General features: G+C 47.0%; 1 protein-coding gene across 7 annotated transcripts in view; it reads left to right on the plus strand.

The window, feature by feature from the left end:
- Positions 1 to 21,720, plus strand: part of plxna4 (plexin A4) — a 538,927-nt gene that overhangs the window by 253,606 nt on the left and 263,601 nt on the right. For all 7 annotated transcript variants that reach the window (XM_033040097.1, XM_033040102.1, XM_033040100.1 and 4 more), the window contains exon 4: positions 594 to 725. In XM_033040097.1, the coding sequence (XP_032895988.1) occupies positions 594 to 725 (132 nt within the window). The remainder of the gene's footprint in view (positions 1 to 593; positions 726 to 21,720) is intronic.

The raw sequence follows: 21,720 nt of genomic DNA on the forward strand, positions 1-21,720 counted from the left end.
TCAGTGGTCTATGAGCGAATGGTATGGAGGGCTCCAACAAATGGCACTCATTGTGTCATTCCAAAGAAGAAAGGAGGGGGGATCTTATAGAAACTTACAAAATTCTTAAGGGGTTGGACAGGCTAGATGCAGGAAGATTGTTCCCGATGTTGGGGAAGTCCAGAACTAGGGGTCACAGTTTAAGGATAAGGGGGAAATCTTTTAGGACCGAGATGAGAAAATCATTTTTTACACAGAGAGTGGTGAATCTGTGGAACTCTCTGCCACAGAAGGTAGTTGAGGTCAGTTCATTGGCTATATTTAAGAGGGAGTTAGATGTGGCCCTTGTGGCTAAAGGGATCAGGGGGTATGGAGAGAAGGCAGGGATGGGATACTGAGTTGGATGATCAGCCATGATCATATCGAATGGCGGTGCAGGCTCGAAGGGCCGAATGGCCTACTCCTGCACCTATTTTCTATGTTTCTATGTGAAATGGTGAATAATTGTAAGGGAAATGTCGTTGAGGAAATGTGAGGAGATGTTGTTGACATCTGGGGAAAAGTGTGAAATTTGGCAGTCAGTAACCTCGCTCTCTCCTTTCTGTTCCTCTCAGATTCGAGTAGACGTGGCCTCTCACGGCGGCAGGCAGTACGAGATCATTCAAGCCGTGCAGAGCGGCGCCATCCTGCGTGACATGGCTTTGTCCGTGGACCACCAATACCTCTACATCATGTCAAAGAAGCAGGTAAGGCCCGGGCACTGTCTTCAGGCCGACCGCATTACAAAACTGTGCTGTTGCAAAGACGGAACTTAGATTTGAAACGTGGAGGGGGGCATTGCGGCGACCTCCGCGAAACGGTTAACGTTCACCTCCGATTCAAACGGATCGCAGGTCAGAGGTAATTATTGAGGGGCGACAAGAGAATAAAAAACAGAGTAAGGTTTTGTGTGAGAGATCACCGAGGTGTTGAGAATGAGGACTTCCAAGTTGGTTTGATATGTGGAAAGTTGATTGCCTACGTTTTTTCAAGTTGCCCCTCTATTTGCTGTTAGAGCTGGGACCATTTCAATAGACAATAGGTGCAGGAGTAGGCCATTCGGCCCTTCGAGCCAGCACTTTTCTGTGTTGTTGGCCTGCTACACTATTGTTGTCCCACACACACTATTGCATTTCTGTTTTAAGAACACTTTGCATTAGCTGTTGAAAAAGATGCTCTATGTGTTCCGTGCAAGCCCAGGATCTAAAGTGGTTCAATATATAAAGGGGCCATCGTTTCCATCTTGCTCGGAGATTTGACTAAATTAGCCACAACGGTAAGGACGAGAACAGTCAAGAGTTGAGACTTTGCATCATTGATTTGGCTTCACAAAGTGGTTGCTCCCCTGACTACCTGGACAGTGCCACTACATCTAATGAATACGCTGATCAGCAGTTGGTGAGAATTCATAAGTTCAGAAGTTCATACGGTAAGTTATAGGAGCAGAATTAAGCCTTTCAGCCCATCATGTCTACTCTGCCATTCAACCATATTTTTCCCCCTTCACCCCATTCTCCTGCCTTCTCCCCATAACCCCTGACACCTGTACTAATCATAGATCTGTCGATCCCTGCCTTAAAAATACCTATCGACGGACTCCACAGCCGTCTGTGGCAATGAATTCCACAGATTCACCATCCTCTGACTAAATACATTCCTCCTCATCTCCTTTTCTCCTGAGGCTGTGCCCTCTGGTCCTAGACTCTCCCACTTGTGGAAACACCCTCTCCACATCCACTCTATCACTATTTGCTAAGTTTCAATGAGGTCCCCACTCATAGAAACATAGAAAATAGGTGCAGGAATAGGCAATTCGGCCCTTTGAGCCAGCACTGCCATCCAATATGATCGTGGCAGGTCATCCAAATTTCAAGTTTGCTTTCTCCCCATATCCCCTGATTCCCTTAGCCCTAAGAGCTATATCTAACTCTCCTTCTAAACACCTTTTAAACATCTTTCTACATTTTTTTATAGCTCTGGACTGTAGTCCCTGGAATTAACGCAGCTAGGTGTCCACCGAGCAGGAGTCAGAGCAGTCACACTGCGCATTGTGGAGTCATCAAGTGTAGCATGGCCTTTTCTCTGGCACGTCCCCAGTGACATCCAGCTCTCTTGATGCACCGTTAGAGCTGGTGACAAGGGCTGCCATTAATCCTGTTGAAATAGACCCAGATTTCAGGTCACTTTTAATGGTACATTAACCGAGTCACATTTGGTACGCCTCTTAGCTTCGATGACGCACTGAAACGCTGAGGTGGTATTGTGTTGTCAGCCTGTGTCGGCACTTGTGTACGTTGGAGCATAAACCAGGATGTGTCAGTGGAGTCTAAAGGGCCTGTCCCAGTTGGGCGTCATTTGCGTGTCATTTATGCGACATAATTTACGCGTGATGCGCGCGTGGTGGCATGAGCAGTGACGTGCGGCGCCCAGGATTTTGGGATTCACAAAATCTTCACACGCCACCTGCGTGACGCGCAAACGATGCCCAAATGGGACAGGCCCTTAACATACTGTGTGCATGTGCGTGTGCATGTGTGTGTGCGTGTGCGTGTACATGCATGTTAGGACAAGGAATGAATGAAGCTGAGAAATTCTCTGCCGTGCGATTCTCGGAGGCATCCCCCCCCCCCCTCTCCCCCCGCTTTAGAGTGACTTCTCCCCGCTCCCATCGGGCAGAAGTTACAGAGGCTTGAGAACGCGCACAACCAGACTGAGGAACAGCTTCGTCCCCTCGGTTCACAGACTGCTGAGCGGTACTTCCATTAGCTAGGCTGCCGTCCTGGTTCTCCATTGCGCACAATACACGTTTACTTTGGAATGGGTTTCCACCGGGTGCCCCAGTTTCCTCCCACGTGCCAAAGACGTGCGGGTTTGTGGGTTAATTGGCCTCTCTGTAAATTGCCCCTGGTGTGTTGGGAGTGAATGAGAAAGTGGGATAACACAAATCAAATGTGAATGGGTGATCATAGATTGGCGTGGATCCGTTGGTCCAAAGGACCGACTTCCTTGCCGTATAGACTGTCATAGGGAGCCATAGTCATACAGGCCCTTCAGCCCAACTTGCTCATGCCGACCAACATGTCCCAACTATACTAGTCCCACCTGCCTGCCTTTGGCCCATAACCCTCCGAACCTGTCCTATCCATGTACCTGTCTAAATATTGCGATAGTCCCTGCCTCAACGACCTCCTCCAGCAGCTCGTCTCATACACCCCACCACGCTTTGTGTAAAAAAAAGTTACCCCTCAGGTTTCCATGAAATCTTTCCCCCCTCACCTTAAACCCATGTCCCCTGGTTCTTGATTCCCCTACTCTGGACAAGAGACTCTGAGCGTCTATCTGATCTATTCCTCTCATGATTTAGCAAACCTCCGTAAGGTCAATCCCTCATCCTCCTGCGCTCTGAGGAATGGAGTCGTAGCCTGCTCAACCTGTCCCTATAGCTCAGACCCTTGTGCCCTGGCAACATTCTCGAACAAAAGGAGGATGCATAAGTATCTCTAAACAAAAATGTTACAAAGGGAAGAAAAGGGAAGAGTTGTTTGTGCGAGCAGTCTTCATTCCTGCTTGGCCGATCAGACGAGTATCTGCTCGGGCAACTCGGAGATGTGCTTGCATCGTGAGGTTTGATTTTTCCTGCGTGTGATCAATCAAAGCCTTGAATAAAATGCCGTGACATTTCCTGATTTGGCGTTTATTGTGTCTTCACAAACTGCACTGAATGTCATCCATCTGGGAGCTTGTTACGTTAAAGAACATGCCAAGGCAGCGTGAGTGTGCTGCTTTCATCTGCCTGTGTTGTCATGTTTCCCAATAACCACTCTGCCATTGATTATTAAAGGACAAACAATTGTTCTGTTGCCATTTTAAATCGGGCATTAGCCCAGCAGAGCCTCTGAGCCTGACTGCTGTCAAGCCAACTCCATCTAAGCATGCAAAGCACACATTGCTAATTTGAATCAAGCTGACCACACGTTTAATTCGCACTGGTTCATGGACTGCGGGGCAGGGAATTTCTCCCCTCTCCTCCATGCCGGCAACGTTTCCGCATCTTCTCGCCCTAGAGATGCAGCGTGGAAACAGACGCTTCGGCCCTCCGAGCCCGTGCTGACCATCGTTTGCCCGTTCACACAGTTCTGTATTCTCCCATTCCCCATGCGCTAGGGGAAATTTACAGAGGTCAATTAACCTGCATGTCTTTGGGGTGTGGGAGGAAACCGGAGCACCCAGAGGAAACCCACACAGTCACTGGGAGAACGTGCAAACTCCACGTAGACATGAAGCATTGTGGACAGGATCGAACATGGGTTTATATTGCAAAATGCCCACTGCATTTATCTGTGTCTCAGCCCTCCCTTCAGTCCAGAATTAGTAGATAATCCAATTGACATCGATTCCAAGGAATAAATGATAGCCCATTGTATGGTTTCATGAAGGATTGTGGCCTGATATTGTGTGAAAGACAGCATAAATACTAGATTTTACAATTGTAGCATTAACAAGCTGGATAGGGCGTGGGTGGGTGGGTTATTAGGGACTGTTAGTTATAGAATCTTACAGTGTGACAACAGGCCCTTCAACCCAACTTGCCAAAGCCTCAACTACCTCCTTTGGAAGCTCGTTCCATGCACTCACCATCCGCTATGTAAAAAGGTTACCCCTCTTTTCCCTCTTCACCTTCAACCTGGTCCTCGATTCCCCTACTCTGGGCAAGAGACTCTCTGCGTCTACCCGATCTATTTCTCTCCTGATTTTGTACGCCTCTATAAGATCACCCCTTATCCTCCTGCGCTCCAAGGAGTAGAGTCCCAGCCTGCTCAACCTCTCCCTGTTGCTCAGCCCTCGAGTGCAGGCACAGATGAACAGATGGTGACTGGAGTTTGAACTTGGCATATATCTGTCGGTTACCTCACGTTGACCCCATCTCTAACGGCCATGCTCAATCAAATGCACTTTTGCACTCACTCAGTTGAGTTTAGTTTATTGTCACGTGTACCGAGGAACAGTGAAAAGCTTTTGTTGCAAGCTAACCAGTCAGCAGAAAAACAATACATGATTACAATCCAGCCGTCCACAGTCAACAGATGCATGATAAGGGAATCACGTTTCGTGCAAGGTAAGGACAGTGAAGTCCAATCAAAGATAGTCCGAGGGTCACCAATGAGGTAGATAGTAGTTCAGGACTGCTCTCTGGTTGTTGGTAGGATGGTTCAGTTGCCTGATAACAGCTGGGAAGAAACTGTCCCTGAATCTGGAGGTGTGCGTTTTCACACTTCTGTATGTTTTGCCCGATGGGAGAGGGGAGAAGAGGGAGAGGTCAGGGTGCGACTCGTCCTTGATTATGCTGCTGGCCTTGCCGAGACAGCACGAGGTATAAATGGAGTCAGTGGGAGGGAGGTGGGTTTCATTTCCAGTGTGATGAAACAAAAAATGTTTTTGTTTTGTCCGTGTATATTTTCTCCCAGTTTGACCCCGTTCATACATAACAAATCAATGTTTCATTCCAATAGATTCCAGGTCAGGTTGCCATCTTATACTCTGACAGAATAGGTGCCTGCCCATTATTGACAGTTCATTGCAAAATGTGCTGATAGATAATTTGCTGCTGTGATCATTATGTGCGATGTATTTTTTAAATGGCACTTGATATAATTATGCACTGACCAGTGACTAACTAGCAGTCCTGCAGAGTGCAGTTTCTAGCTGAGAGTGGGGGCGATGAGAAAAGGGCACAGAGAACAAAGGGAGGGACCAGGCGGGCGCTGAGAATGAAGGGGGTACTCGATGGGGAACCCTGCGGTGGGGTGCGGGGTTGCTGACACGTGCCGCGGTGAACGTTTGTAACTTAGTCGGCACCAGAAATGTAGAAACATAGACAATAGGTGCAGGAATAAGCCATTCGGCTCTTCGAGCCAGCACCGCCATTCAATATGATCACGGCTGATCATCCAGAATCAGTACCCCGTTCCTGCTTTCTCCCCACATCCCTTGATTCCGTTAGCCCTAAGAGCTAAATCTAAAAGCCCTGTCCCACTGTACGAGTTCGTTCAAAGAGTTCTCCCGAGTTTGCCCTGATTCGAACTCGGAGATTTACGGTAATGGCCGCTCGTCGGTACTCGGGGCTCTCGTGGACATTTTTCAACATGTTGAAAAATCTTCACGAGTCTTCTCGTGCTTACCTGCCGTTAGCGAGTCTTCCCGAGTACCTGCCGTTAGCGTTACGAGCCGCTAAGAGACATCCCCGAGCTCCGACGTACCCGCTACGTTCATTCTACGTGCTTCCCACGAGTTTGATTTTTTTTTAAACTCGGGAGAGCTCTTGGAATGAACTCGTACAGTGGGACAGGGCCATTACTCTCTCTTGAAAACATCCAGCGAATTGGCCTCCGCTGCCTTCTGCGGCAGAGAAGTGCCCAGATTCACAACTCTGAACACAACTCACAACACAGAGACGTGGCGACACTTGTGTACTGCCTGGGTGAGGGCCCCTGTATAGTTTTAACGGGTTGTATGCCAAAATAAAAAGCTGTTCACTGTATCTAGGGGCACAAGTGACAATAAAGACTCATCGTTTATTCAACAGCACTCTCCAACCTTTTCCCTGGCACGACCCCAGTTGGGAATTATTTCTGCAACATGAAAATGACACAGGACACCAGTTGGCAGCGTCATAAACATAAACTACATGTTCACAATCCTAAAATGGGTCACACAACCGCTAGGTTTGGGAAATGTGGATTTATGGTGTTTCATAAGTTTAGTTTATTGTCACGTGTACTGAGGTACAGTGAAAAGCTTTTGTAGCACGCTAACAAGTCGGCGGATAGACAATGCATGATTCCAATCAAGCCGTTAACAGTGTACAAATACACGATATGGGCAAAGGTTTGGTTTGAGGTAAAGTCCGATCGAAGACAGCCCGAGGGTCACCAATGTGATAGATAGTACTTCAGGACTGCTCTCATAAGGTCATAAGGAATAGGAGTAGAATTAGACCATTTCAGCCCATCAAGTCTACTCTGCCATTCAAACATGGCTGATCTATCTCTCCCTCGTAACCCCATTCTCCTGCCTTCTCCCCATAATCTCTGACATCCACATTAATCAAGAATATGTCTATTTCTGCCTTAAATATATCTACTGACTTGGCCTCCTCAGCCTTCTGTGGCAAAGAATTCCACAAATTCTCCACCCTCTGAGGCTACAAAAATATTTTGTGACTATTCTTTAATGAGATGGGGGGGGGGGGGGGGGGGGGGTTATTGGCAAGGCCATTTCTTGCCTAGCTCCTTCAAAGCTGGTGACCACTGGAGTGCCTCTCAATGTGCGCTCCCCACCACGGGTACCATGTCATCCCGTGCTACCTGCTCCATGATCGATAGTCGGCGACTAAACCGTCTCCCCCACCTGGTCTGCCAGGTGAGGAGGGGGCTGTGGACCCCCAGCAGGACCAAAAACAAGACCTGTCAAAGGGCAAATGAGCTTCTAGCGAGCCAACGGCCATCCACACTTCAGTGGAAGTTGCGATCACTGTCGTACACGGCATTGTAAGGATTCCTGTTGGAAACCAGCACCACTGTGTTGCTAACGTTTTCACTGATGATGAATGTATTAGATGGTGGTAGGTTCAGGATATTGATGGCAAAATGAAGGAATGGTAGCTTGGAGTGACGCATGATTTGGAGAGGTGATTTCAAGAATATTTTATTGTCATATGACCGTACTCTGCCTTCCAGTTCCTCTTGCCAAAGGGAATAATCTCAGAATAGTTCATTTCTAGGGATTTCTAGGGATTCCCACGATGCTCAAAGGACCACAAGAGAATAGCCACAAGCCCCAGTGGCCACCATCTTGCCCACTGCTGCAGGGTGGCACAGTGGCTCCAAGGTAGAGCCATTTTACACAGCGCCAGAGACCCGGGTTTGATCCAGACTACTGTCGGTATGGAGTTTGTACGTTCTCCCCGTGAGTTTTCTCCAAGATCTTCAGTTTCCTCCCAACACTCCAGAGACGTCCAGGTTTATAGATTCATTGGCTTGGTAGAACTGTAAAATTATCCCCAGTGTGCGTAAGGCAGCGTTAATGTGCGGGGATCGCTGGTCGGCACGGGCTCGGCGGGCCGAAGGGCCTGTTTCCGCGCCGTGATCTCTAAACTAAAACTAAGCTAATAGCTAGCCCTTTCCAACCCTCTTTGTGTGCCCCACACTGCTAACTTGCTCGCCTCATCTAGATTTGCCAGCCGCCTCAAGTACGTTAAATTCAGTCTCTTCGCCTCAGTCATTCATGTACATAGATACATAGATACATAGAAAGTAGGTGCAGGAGTAGGCCATTCGGCCCATCGAGCCTGCACCGCCATTCAATATGATCATGGCTGATCATCCAACTCAGTATCCCGTACCTGCCTTCTCTCCATACCCCCTGATCCCTTTAGCCACAAGGGCCACATCTAACTCCCTCTTAAATATAGCCAATGAACTGGCCTCAACTACCCTCTGTGGCAGAGAGTTCCAGAGATTCACCACTCTCTGTGTGAAAAAGTTTCTTCTCATCTCGGTCCTAAAAGGGATTTCCCCCTTATCCTTAAGCTGTGACCCCTTGTCCTGGACTTCCCCAACATCGGGAACCATCTTCCTGCATCTAGCCTGTCCAACCCCATAAGAATTTTGTACGTTTTTATAAGATCCCCTCTCAATCTCCTAAATTCTAGCGAGTACAAGTAGATTGCAAACAGCTGAGGTCCCCAAGGCTGAGGCCTCTTTCTCCACACTTGCTGCTGCCTGCCAACTTGGGCGGAGGGAAGGGGGTGCGAATGGATTAGCGCCTGGTTCATGTTCCCTTGTGGGAGTTCCAGGTCAACACCAAATCCATTTCCCCATGTTTTTTACGTGTGCCTGTGATTCAAAGAGGAATTATTCTGTAGCTGGGAGGTGAAGAGGGATTTCCAAAACGCTGTAAAAGGCAGCAGAGAGCGCGACAGGTTTGTAGCTGTGGTGACGACTGAGAAACACCTGGTTCTGAAATATCGGCCGACCATTGTCAGCACTCTCACGTTCCACACTCATTCACTTTAAGGTCCCCCGTAACCATGGCGACACAAATTAATTACCAGGGAGAAACATTTTTTTTTAAAGCAGGCTACCAAGATATGAAAGCTTGCAGTAACAACCTGAGTAATAAGCACATAACGTTGGAAGAACGTTAAAATGTTCGTGCAATCTGAAGGAGCAGCATGGTAACCAAAGAGAAAATGGTTCTAGCTGAAGGGTATGTGTCCGGAGATAAGAGTCATTTTGTCTTCAACCACATTTTGAGGTAAAATAAATTAATTGATTTGTCAAACAATATTGACGATCATTTTTTTGGAGGTGCCGTATATTATTTGGGGATATTCACAAAAAGCTGTAGTAACTCAGAGGGTCAGGCAGCATCTCTGGAGAAAAAGGATGGGTGACATTTCAGGTTGGGACCCTCTTTCAGACAGCTTCTTTGACGGGCAGCACAGTGGGGCAGCTGGTAGAGTTGCCAGAGACCCAGGTCCGATCCTCACCTCGGGTGCTGTCTGTGCGGGAATGTTCACCTTCCCCCCAGTGACTGTGTGGGTTTTTTCTCCAGGTGCTCAGGCTTCCTCCTCACTTCCCTGAGACGTACGTGTTTGTAGGTTTTAACTGTCCTCTGCAGATCGCTCTTAATGTGCAGGGAGTGTTTGACATGAATGAACCCGCTCCTGTCGGCTTGGCTGCCGGCAACGTGATTGGAAATGGCCACTTCGGAGAGGTGCTGGTTCTTGTTGACGTTCCGGGCGTCCACAGGATATTTTACAAAGTTGGCACGAAGGACAAAATGGAAAACCAAAGGGTCTCGACCCGAAACGTCACCCATTCCATCTCTCCAGAGATGCTGCCTGTCCCGCTGAGTTACTCCAGCTTTTTGAGTCGAATCTAAGGTAGGATGTGGAACTGGATCAGATGATAGTGGCCAGAGTTAGAACAGGGACAATTGGTCGGGGGGGGACAACTTTAAATTGGGAACGGGCCACAAATTGGGAGCAGGCACGATCACCTGTAATTTCTCCAATGTTCTCGAACTGAATGTCCCCATGGCTACCTGAACAGTGACCTTCTCTCTCACCACTGGGCAAACGTTAACCCTGGGCTGTGGCCCTCCTTGCTCTGCATATGGCTCAGTGTCGGGCCATCTGCTCTCTTTACTGAGCCAGCTTGGAGCCGTCCAATTTTAAGTTCTTGTTAAACAGCCATTGCTCTGTGCGGTGCAGTTTTATAGGCGGGATTTTTTTTTGTTCCTTGCTTGCCAGGAAGGAATCTTCTGACAGTGCAATAAGTTGTCCTGTTCACGACTCGCCGTTGGCTGTGGGGTAACTGGAAGCCACCTCGATCTTGGGAATCGAGAGGTGTGGGTGTTTTTCGTGAGACATGCCGGCTTCTGGTGGGCCCCAGTGACATTATATTGTACTGGAACTTGCCCAGCAGTGAGGAAGGGGAGAAACAACCCTCCTGTGATAGCCAGAGCAGCTGAATGTCAATTGCTGCCCATACTCCTGGGTGTGGCCCGCTCATATAGAGCTCTTTCAAAATAGACTCATAGCATCTCTCTCTCTCTCCTCTCTCCTTCAACTTCCTTTCCCTCTCCCACTATCTCCCTCTTCCCTGTTCATTTCCTGTCCTCTCTTCTCACCCTATCCCTCTCTATCGCCCATCTCAGTCCTGTTCTGACTCTTACCCTTTCCCCCCCTCTCTCTCTCTCCCCCTCCCCCTTTACCCCCTCCCCTCTCTCCGACTCCCCCTCTCCCTCCCCTTCTCTCTCCCCCCCATCTCCCCCTCTGTCTCCCCCTCTGTCTCCCCCTCTCTCCACCCCTCTCTCTGCCCCTCTCTCTGTCCCTCTCTCTCCCCCTCTCTCCTCCTCTAGTCCCCTTCTTCTTTCTATTTCTCTCCCCATCTTCTTGTCTCAGTACTTCTTCTTCTCCGTCCCTTCCTCCCTCACTCTCTCCCTCCACCTCTCTCCCTCACTTTCACTCCCCTTGCGGCCCCTCTTTCCCCCTCTTCTTTCCTCACCGACCTCCATCCTTCCCCACCACACATCTCCCCACCTTGATGAATTCATAGACTCCTGGCGACAAATTGGAATTGGATGAGTTTCATTTGGCTTCCGACTGTTCCTCTGCAACTGAAATGTGGCCTAGTTCAGCTGAAGTAACCAGGGCGCTGGTTAGAGACCAATTATGGGTGGCACGGTGGTGCAGCGGTAGAGTTGCTGCCTTACAGTGCCAGAGGGCCAGGTCTGATCCCGATTACCGGTGCTGTCTGTGCAGAGTTTGTACGTTCTCCCCGTGACCTGCGTGGGTTTTCTCCGGGTGCTCTGGTTTCCTTCCACACTCCAAAGAGGTTAAATGGCTTGGCATAAATGTAAATTGTCCCTTGTGTGTGTAGGATAATGTTAATGTGCGGGGATCGCTGGTCGGCGTGGGCTCGGTGGTCCTGTTTCCGCGCTGTATATCTAAACTAAACTAAAGTAAAGTAAACTACACTAAACTAAATTTAATGTAGGCAATTGATCCACATGATTTTGCTCAGAGGTCGTGTTTTAGCTCTGACTTTCAACCGAAGCCCCATCTTCTCCTTACATCGGGCACATTGTAATAATGAGGTTAGGCTTGTGTCGCTAGTGACAATACACAATATTATAATCATAAATAATTATAATCATAAATCATACTTTACTAGCCAAGTATGTTTTGCAACATACGAGGAATTTGATTTGCCGTACAGTCATACCAATAAAAAGCAACAAGACACACAAAATACATTTTAACATAAACATCCACCACAGTGACTCCTCCACATTCCTCACTGAGATGGAAGGCGAAAAAATCGGGCCGATCAGACTCCCGCATGGTGGGGGGAATCTTAGCTCCTCCACGCTGGGCGATCGGTCCCCGGTTCAGGGCTGGTCGAACCTCTTCCTACTTTCGAGCTTTCCGACATCAGTCTCTACCCGAGACTGCGAGCTCCTCGATGTTGGAATTCGTAGACTGCCGTTGGAGCGTCGATCCCAGGCGATGGATCGCAGGCTCTGATGGTAAGTCCATGGCCCCGCGGTGGGGCTCAAAGTCAGTCTTGAGCTAGGCCGCCAGCACCATGATGTTAGGCCGCAGAACGACCGGAGATACGATCCGGAAGACAATTGCATCTCTGGCAAGGTAAGAGACTGAAACAAAGTTTCCCTAGAACCCCTCCCCCACCCCCACATTAAACAGACCAGAGAACATTAACACAAACTTTTTAAACACATTAAAAATAACAAAAAAATACGAAAAGACAGACAGACCGCTGGCGAGGCTGCCATCGCTGACGGCGCCACCCGGTGGATGTAGCCCCTGATCAAGGAATAATTTTGTCAACATAGCTATCCAAAGCTTCCTTGCAGGAAAAATCTTCCCAATGTTGGGCGAGTCCAGAACCAGGGGCCACAGTCTTAGAATAAAGGGGAGGTCATTTAAGACTGAGGTGAGAAAAAACTTTTTCACCCAGAGAGTTGTGAATTTATGGAATTCCCTGCCACAGAGGGCAGTGGAGGCCAAGTCACTCGATGGATTTAAGAGAGAGTTAGATAGAGCTCTAGGGGCTACTGGAGTCAAGGGATATGGGGAGAAGGCAGGCATGGGTTATTGACAGGGGACGATCAGCCATGATCACAATGAATGGCGGTGCTGGCTCGAAGGGCCGAATGGCCTCGTCCTGCACCTATTTTCTATGTTTCTTCACTTGCTTAACTCTTGCAGGTTGCATTTTGTTGAGAAAAATTAAGATGATAAGACATAGGGGCAGATTACGCCTTTTAGCCCATCGAGTACTCTGCCATTCAAACATGGCTGATCTATTTTCCCCCCTCACCCCCATTCTCCTGCCCTCTCCACGTAACCTTTGACAGCCTGAGCCAAAGGTTTCAATGTGAATGGCAAATCCTTACTGAAAAGTAAACCTCTGGCCCTGGTTCTGCAGCATGTCCGACCATTCAATATGATTATGGCAGGTCCATCCCTGGTTTCACCAATCTATTCCTGAGGATGGAATCATTCAAGCATCAGTTGGGTGCTGTGATAGTGGTCACCTGGATCATCTTCCTGAGCGGATTGTCCTGTAAATACCTCAGAAGAACCTCCTCATCTTCTGAGTTGAAGCATTAACTTACAAAACTTTAGAGATACAGGCTGGAAACAGGCCCTTCGGCCCACCGATTCCGCGCCGACCAACAATTACTAGCACTATCCTACTATGGATAATTTACAATTCTTATTTAATCAAAGCCAGACCTGCACGTTTTAGGAGCGTGGGAGGAAACTGGAGCACCTGGAGAAAACCCACGCAGTCACGGGGAGAACGGACAAACTCCGCACAGACAGCACCCGTAGTCAGGATCGAACCTGAGTCTCCGGCGCGGTGAGGCAGTGAATCTACTGTTGAGCCACCGTGCCGCCCTGAAAGAGAATGAAAAATGTAACGTGTTGGTCCAGAATGAATAAAAAATACATAGAGTGGAACTCATTAGTTACGATGGGCCGAATGGTCTCCCTCAGGTGCCGAACAGTCTGGTTATAGTGTGGCAGCATCTTAGGTGTGAAATTTCTCCACATATTTGTTGGTTAAACTCTGATGGGCAGGGGTTTGGGATTTATAATATCTCCAAACAGACTCTGTGCACAGACCACATAACACTGCACGCACAATAATATTGGAGCTTGCTCAAGCAAATGTTAAGAACATCAAGGTTAGCCGGCAGGTCGGTGAGGGACTGCACTGCAGCTAAATTAATAAGATTTCTCGTCTCAGTTTCCCCATGTACAGTAGCTGCCCTTATCTGCTGGGATTATGTGCTTTCGAAAATCTTAGTTTTAGCCTTAAATCTGCTTATTTTTTTTATGAAGCGGAGAGGGAGATCTGTACGACAGGCCGATTTCATACAAAGTCCAACAGCGCGGTCTAACCTTTTAATTCAATATGCCGATGCGATCTTGGATCTTAGTCTTTCAAACATGGTGCGAAGCATTGTGATGAAAGGTCAGACTGGATCAGCTGAAGGGGGGAAGGATTGGGGCAATGGTTGAGGAGGGGAGTGGGGACTCATTCATAAGGTCATAAGTGATAGGAGTAGAATGAGGCCATTCGGCCCCCATCAAATCTAGTCCACCATTCAATCATGGCTGATCTATCTCTCCCTCCCAACCCCAGTCTCTTGCCTTCTCCTCATAACCTCTGACACCCGTACTAATCAAACATAGAAACATAGAAACATAGAAATTAGGTGCAGGAGTAGGCCATTCGGCCCTTCGAGCCTGCACCGCCATTCAATATGATCATGGCTGATCATCCAACTCAGTATCCCGTACCTGCCTTCTCTCCATACCCTCTGATCCCCTTAGCCACAAGGACCACATCTAACTCCCTCTTAAATATAGCCAATGAACTGGCCTCGACTACCCTCTGTGGCAGAGAGTTCCAGAGATTCACCACTCTCTGTGTGAAAAAAGTTCTTCTCATCTCGGTTTTAAGGATTTCCCCCTTATCCTTAAGCTGTGACCCCTTGTCCTAATCAAGAGTCTAACTATCTCTGCCTTATGCCCCTGTCCCATTTAGGAAATCTGAACGGAAACCTCTGGAGACTTTGCGCCCCACCCAAGGTTTCCGTGCGGTTCCCGGAGGTTCCCGGAGGTTTTTGTCAGTCTCCCTACCTGCTTCCACTACCTGCAACCTCCGGCAACCACCTGCAACCTCCGGGAACCGCACTGACATGGCCTCCACTGCCTTCCGTGGCAAAGAATTACACAGATTCACCACCTCTTTGAGTAAAAAAATTCCTCCTCATCTCCTTCCTAAAAGAACGTCCTTTAATTCTGAGGCTGTGACCACTAGTCCTAGACTCTCCCACTATGTGCTGCTCGATCCACTCATGCCATGTTAATTAATGTCTATAAAACAAAGTACTGAAGCAACTTGGCGGGTCAGGCAGCATCTGTGGAGGGAAACCATCAGCCAACATTTTGGGTCAAGATCCTCCTTCAAATTGAGTTCCTCCAGCAGTTCACACCTCGTAGAGTGATAGAGTCCGACAGTGTGGAAACAGGCCCTCCAGCCCAACTTTCCCTCACCGACCAACATGTCCCATCCCATCTGCCTCTTCTATCCTTACCTCGCACTTTTTCTCTCCTCATCTCTAGACTTTGTCCAACTATCTACCTGTCCAACCCCTCCTCCCCCTCGACTGTATCCACCTATCACTTGCCGGGCTTTGCCCTGCCCTCACCTCTCTTCTAGCTTTCTCCTACTCCTCCTCCCCTCAATCTGTCCGAAGAAAGGTCCCGACCGGAAACGTCACCTATCCCTGTTCTCCGGAGATTCTGCCTGACCCGCTGAGTTACTCCAGCACTTTATGTCCTTGTGTGGGTCTTTGTGTCCCTTCCAGCTGTCTGCTTTGTGCTCAAGATTGCAGCATCTGCAGTCCCTTGTGCCTCCGTCTTAATAAATGTGGCTTAATTCGGTGGCTGGGAGTAAACATGTTGCCTCCTGTGGTCAGAACATATTGGAACTGTGGCAATAAAAACTAGAGGGTGAAGATTTAAGGTGAGAAGGGGAAAGTTTAAAAGGGACCTGCAGGGCAATATTTTCCACACAGTGGGTAGTTGGTATGTGGAACAAACGTATCAGAGAAAACTGCAGATGCTGGTTTAAACCCAAGAAGCTGGAGTAACTCAACGGGTCAGTCAGCATCTCTGAAGAAAAGGAATGGGTGACATTTCGGGCCGAGACCCTTCTTCAGACTAAGAGTCAGGGGAAAGGGAAACGAAAGATGTAGACGATGATGTAGAGAGATACAGATTAAATGAATGAAAGATTTGCAGAAAAGGTAGTGGGAGAGCAGGAGGAATCACAGAGGAGGAGCAGCGAGAGAGGGTGGTGCAGAACGCTCTGCTCTGTATGTGCCTGGGCGAAGTGAAGAGGTCACAGGCTGATGAGACCACAGGTTCAAGCCTGGTTGTGGCCCTTTGTGTGCGGGTCTGTCGAGACTGTGTGGGAAATGGTCAGTTCCGAAAAGCTTATGATGCCGGATAGTGCCATTTAGTGTATTGATTTTTACAGTTGATTAGTCAGTTCATTGAATAACTAGAGTGCAAAATATAATTACAAGAACGCTCAATAGACGAGCTGTGTGCATTTGTTTGTGATTTCATTAAGAGAGTGGGTGCATGCATTGTGTGTGCGCCTGCATGCATGTGTGTATGCGTGTATGAATGTGCTTGCATGTGTGTGTGTGCATGTATGTGTGTGCGCATGCATCTGTGTGTGCATGTATGTGTGCGTGTGCATGTATGTGTGTGCGCATGCATCTGTGTGTGCATGTATGTGTGCGTGTGCATGCATGCATGTGTATGCATGTGTGCGGGACATGCATCTGCATGCGGTCTGCATTTAAATTCTATGTTGGCATTTAACAAGTCACGCCCGTGGAATGAGGATGATAAAGTTGGATAAATCCATTTAATCTCAAAACAATCATCACCAAGGAATGATGGAGGCCTATTGTTCATCACTGATTCATAAACTGTGCATGAACAGGCTTGCTTTTCAGCTCACGTAAATTTAAAGGTCCTTTCACACTAAGTCCCTCTTCATCAGAACCTTGCACGTAGACCTTTCCATCTCCATCACTTCTGTAATCCCTCCCAGCTCCCAATCTCCCAACTCCCTACCAGCGACACTCTGATTCTGGTCAATGCTGTGAATTCAGGTTTCTCTGTGGCTCTGAGCCGAGTTCAGCTGGTTCTCCACTGACAGTGAGCAATGCCACCTTGGTGAAGCTTCCCTCTGCACCAGCTAAAGAGTGCACAGGGTCTGAGATGATACAATGAAGCGGATGTTGAGTTGAGTTGGATTGGGTTGGTTTGGGTTGGGCTGTGTTGAGTTGAGTTTAGTTAGTTTAGATTAGTTTTGTTTAGAGATACAGCATGGAAACAGGCCCTTCGGCCCACCGAGTCCACACTGACCAGCGATCCCCGCACACTAACACTATCCCACACACTCTAGGGACAACTTACAATTATACCAAGCCAATTAACCTACAAACCTGTACATCTTAGAAGTGTGGAAGGAAACTGGTGTAGCTGGGAAAACCCACGCAAGTCACGGGGAGAATGTACAAAATCTGTACAGACAGCACCCGTAGTCAGGATTGAACCCTGAATTGGTGCTGTAAGGCAACAACTCAACCACTGTGCCACTGTTTCATTATTTCTTCTATACTGACATATTTGCCATCAGCTCATTTTGTCATAATCACCGGGATCTGTGATGAAAGTGTCATCAAAAAGTACAGTGGGAAATAAAACCTACGGCCGTGTGTGACGCTAGGCCGCGTGTGATTCAGCGGTATTATGGTGGATCATGGGAATTATTATCCCGGTAGTGCATCATGGAGAATCTTGGTTGCATTGCCTTCAGCTCTTGATCTCAAAAATGCTATGTCTTTGTGTAGGAAGGAACAGCAGATGCTGGTTTAAACCAAAGATTTAAAGTCAGGAGAAAAGGAATAGGTGACGTCAAGTCAAGTCAAGTCAAGTCTATTCGTCACATACACATACGAGATGTGCAGTGAAATGAAAAGTGGCAATGCTCGCGGATTGTGCAAAAAGACAAACAAACAAACTACAAACAGAATGGACCAGAATCACATATTCATATATTACATATTTGTGGGAGGGAAGAAAAAGGAAAAAAACAGCTAGGAGAGATAGGAGTTTACAGTCCTAACGGCCTCTGGGAAGAAACTCCTTCTCATCCTCTCCATTCTCACAGCATGGCAACGGAGGCGTTTGCCTGACCGTAGCAGCTGGAACAGTCCGTTGCTGGGGTGGAAGGAAGGGGTCTCCCATGATCTTGTTGGCTCTTTTGATGTTGCACCTTTTGATGTATAGTTCCTGCAGGAGGCGAGTGTGGTTCCCATAGTGCGTTTGGCCGAACGCACTACTCTCTGCAGAGCCTTCTTGTCCTGTTTGTGACCCTTCTTCAGACTAAGAGTCAGGGGAAAGGGAAAGAAGCGATATAGACGGTGATGTATAGAGAGAGAGATATATATATGTAGAACGAATGAATGAAAGATATGCAAAAAAGTAATGATGAAAAAGAAGACAGGCTGTTGTTAGCTGTGTGCTAGGTGAGAATGAGTTACAGACAATGAGAATCAACACGACGACTTTGAAGCTGGTACCACGGGTGAGGGAGGGGTGGAAAGTGGGGATGCAAGGGTTACTTGCATGTTTTTGCATGTTTTCATTGGATTGAAAGAGAGCTAAATGTAACCCTAACAAGAAGCATGCTTATCTCAGTATCAGGAGAAAGGGTGAGAATGAGCTCGGTGCCACCACTTCATGACTTGTAGGTACACAAAAATGCTGGAAAAATTCAGCGGGTGCAGCAGCATCTATGGGGCGAAGGAAATAGGCAACTTTTCGGGCCGAAATCCCCCATCAGTCTGAAGAAGGGTTTTGGCCTGAAAAGTCGCCTATTTCCTTCGCTCCATAGATGCTGCAGCACCCGCTGAGTTTCTCCAGCATTTTTGTGTACCTTCGATTTTCCAGCATCTGCAGTTCCTTCTTAAACACTTCACGACGTGTTCCTGTACCCTGAAGGGGTTAATGGCTTGTTGTCAGTTCCCATGCATTCTAATTTCAATCTACCTTGCATCAATACTGCTGTAACAGAAAGTTGGGCTCACCACTCCTGTTAAAAAAAAAAAGCATTTGTATTTTGGAAAGGCCAGGAGGCTTGATAAAACATGCTTATGAATTAGTTTTGATCTGTTTGTGTGTCTTCTGACAAAACAGCAGAGTGGAGGCAAATCCAGTTAAGAGAGGGGATGAGTTCAGGCAATGGATGTAATTGCATTTACTTGATGGCCTCAGGGGCCTCAGTGGCCTGCACTTTCCGACATGCATCTTCTGGAATTGGTGTAAAATTCAGTTAGAGCATCTGACCAGACCCGAAACAGGAACATAAATTGTATAGTGCATCCCTTGTGGAATCTGTTATTCGTTTTGTGGTCGAAGGGAACAATGTTAGTCATATTTCACAATAGTGCAGTTTTTTTTAATTTTACCCTTGAAGACAATGACCGTTTGAGCTGGTCTCCTCAGTGGCAGTAGATGGACACAACAAGCTGGAGTAACTCAGCGGGTCAGACAGCATCTCTGGAGAAAAGGAATAGGTGACGTTTTGGGTCGAGACCTTGCTTCCGACCAAAGGCACACCAGCGTCACCTCACGTGAGGTCCAGGCTCTGCACCAGGCCCACAGCCTCCACGCTGTAGACTCCAACACCATGAGGTCCGACTCTCCCGGGAAAATTTCCATCTGCACCTTAGAGGCGGTCATCATTTCATCTCTGACTCGGTTCTTCTAAGCCTCAAGTGGAACATTTATGGAATCTCCATAACTTGGGCTCTTTCTGTGTATCTGGGTTTTCTCCGGGTGCTCCGGTTTCCTTTCACACTACAAAGGCGTACAGGTTTGTAGGTTAATTGGCTTCAGTAAAATTGTAAATTGTCCCTGGTGTGTAGGACGGTGCTAATGTATGGGGTGATTGCAGGTCGGCACAGACTCAGTGGGCCGAAGGGCCTGTTTCCGTGCTGTGACTCTAAAGTCGAAAGGTGACAACAGAATCAGAGAGGCATGTGCGAGAGAAGTTGGAGGGGGTGCAAGGAAAGGAGAGGCAGCGGGGGCGGGACTAATGGGAATGCCCTGCTGGGAGCCAGTATGGACCCAACGGGCCAAATGGCCGCCTGTGTGGAAACAAGTGGTGCGGTCCTTGTCAGGCCCCCAACAACGAGATTATTGCCGTTCGATGTCACTTTGAACTTGTTGATGTTGCAACACTAGCCTTGTGGTGCAGATTGGAGGTGAAATCTGGCATTTAATCCCTGCTGGCCTGAACCAAACCAATCAGTTCTTCATTCCAGTCAGAGAGAAACAAGAGTCAAGGGTGTTTTATTCTCATGTGTCCTAGATAGACCAATGAAATTCTTACTTGCAGCAGCATAACAGAATATGTAAACATAGTACACTGTAAGAATAAGATAAATTACAGTGAAAAATAGTTCAGTGCGTGTATATATATATACTCATACTCACAAATACAAATACATATATTTTGATATATATAATTTATGTATTCCGGGAAGATTTTGATATATATGATTTATATACATATATATATGTATTTATTTATCTGTCTATTTATTTATTTATTTGATTCTTTATTTCAAACAGAATAAAAGAATAAAAAGCAAGTGTGAAACAGCATACAAAAAACAAAACAAGTATATTTATAAAGTGTCATAAACAAAATCTATAAATAAATGAAATTGTATGTGTCCGAAAAGGAGCAGGAAGAAGCCAAAGCTTATTAATTCCCACCCCTTATTCAACTGCTTATAATTACCAGCAGCTATATGTACACCATATGTACACCAGCAGCTATATGTACACCGTATGTACACCAGCAGCTATATGTACACCGTATGTACACCAGCAGCTATATATACACCATATGTACACCAGCAGCTATATATACACCATATGTACACCAGCAGCTATATGTACACCGTATGTACACCAGCAGCTATATGTACACCGTATGTACACCAGCAGCTATATGTACACCGTATGTACACCAGCAGCTATATATACACCATATGTACACCAGCAGCTATATATACACCATATGTACACCAGAAGCTATATATACACCATATGTACACCAGCAGCTATATGTACACCAAATTATTTACATTTATACACTAATCAAATATTTGCAAAGCCATACAAAAAGAGAGAAAAAAAGAAAAAAGAAAAATATCAAATATATAAATCATATATATCAAAATCTTCCCAGATGAATTGTTTCAGAATACATCATGTCACTGAATCATTTATAGCAGGAATATCCACACACACATACGTACACACAAAAAACAAAGTCTGAACTTGATACTAGACAAACAGGCAGCCTAGTTCTATGGAATGTTTAGTTTGTCCTGGAGACTTTTAAACATGGCGTATGTGCCAAGTAATCTTGGCGTGATGTTTACTGGGCCAATAATATTTTCTGCTCCTCTCTGTGAAGGCCAGAGACCCAGCTGAAGTTTATAACCTACTTGTCATCAGCTAACGAAGTACCCTTGCAGTTTGATTGACCTGTGGTGAACTGATAGCGTGTATAAAACTTGGCTTCGCGTAATCTTTTTCTTGGCAACGATTTGAAAAGAAAAATATCTGGATTAATTGCTTCAGAATGTATCATGTCACGGAACCATTTTTAACAGGAATAAAGAGCCACGGTCTAAAGTTAACCCGTTTTTCTTCTGTGATCCAACTGAAAAGAGAAATGTTGAGTTTGTGTTGCATTTATGAGCTTTGCTTTGCTGTTGGGCAAAGGAGGGGAACTACCTCCATTAATGCTTATGGAATCCAGCGTTGCCACCCCCATTTGCCCCAACATCCGCCATCTTGGAATTGTCTCCCTCAGAAGGTAGGATGAAGGACTGAACAGATCGGGGTTCTTTAATCCAGATATTAAAGAAGTTGAAAGTTAATGGAGTTTGGATAGGACTAATTAGTTTAGTTTAGTTTCATTGGAG

The sequence above is a fragment of the Amblyraja radiata genome, chromosome 21, assembly GCF_010909765.2.
Source record: "Amblyraja radiata isolate CabotCenter1 chromosome 21, sAmbRad1.1.pri, whole genome shotgun sequence".
NCBI classification, from domain to species: domain Eukaryota; kingdom Metazoa; phylum Chordata; class Chondrichthyes; order Rajiformes; family Rajidae; genus Amblyraja; species Amblyraja radiata.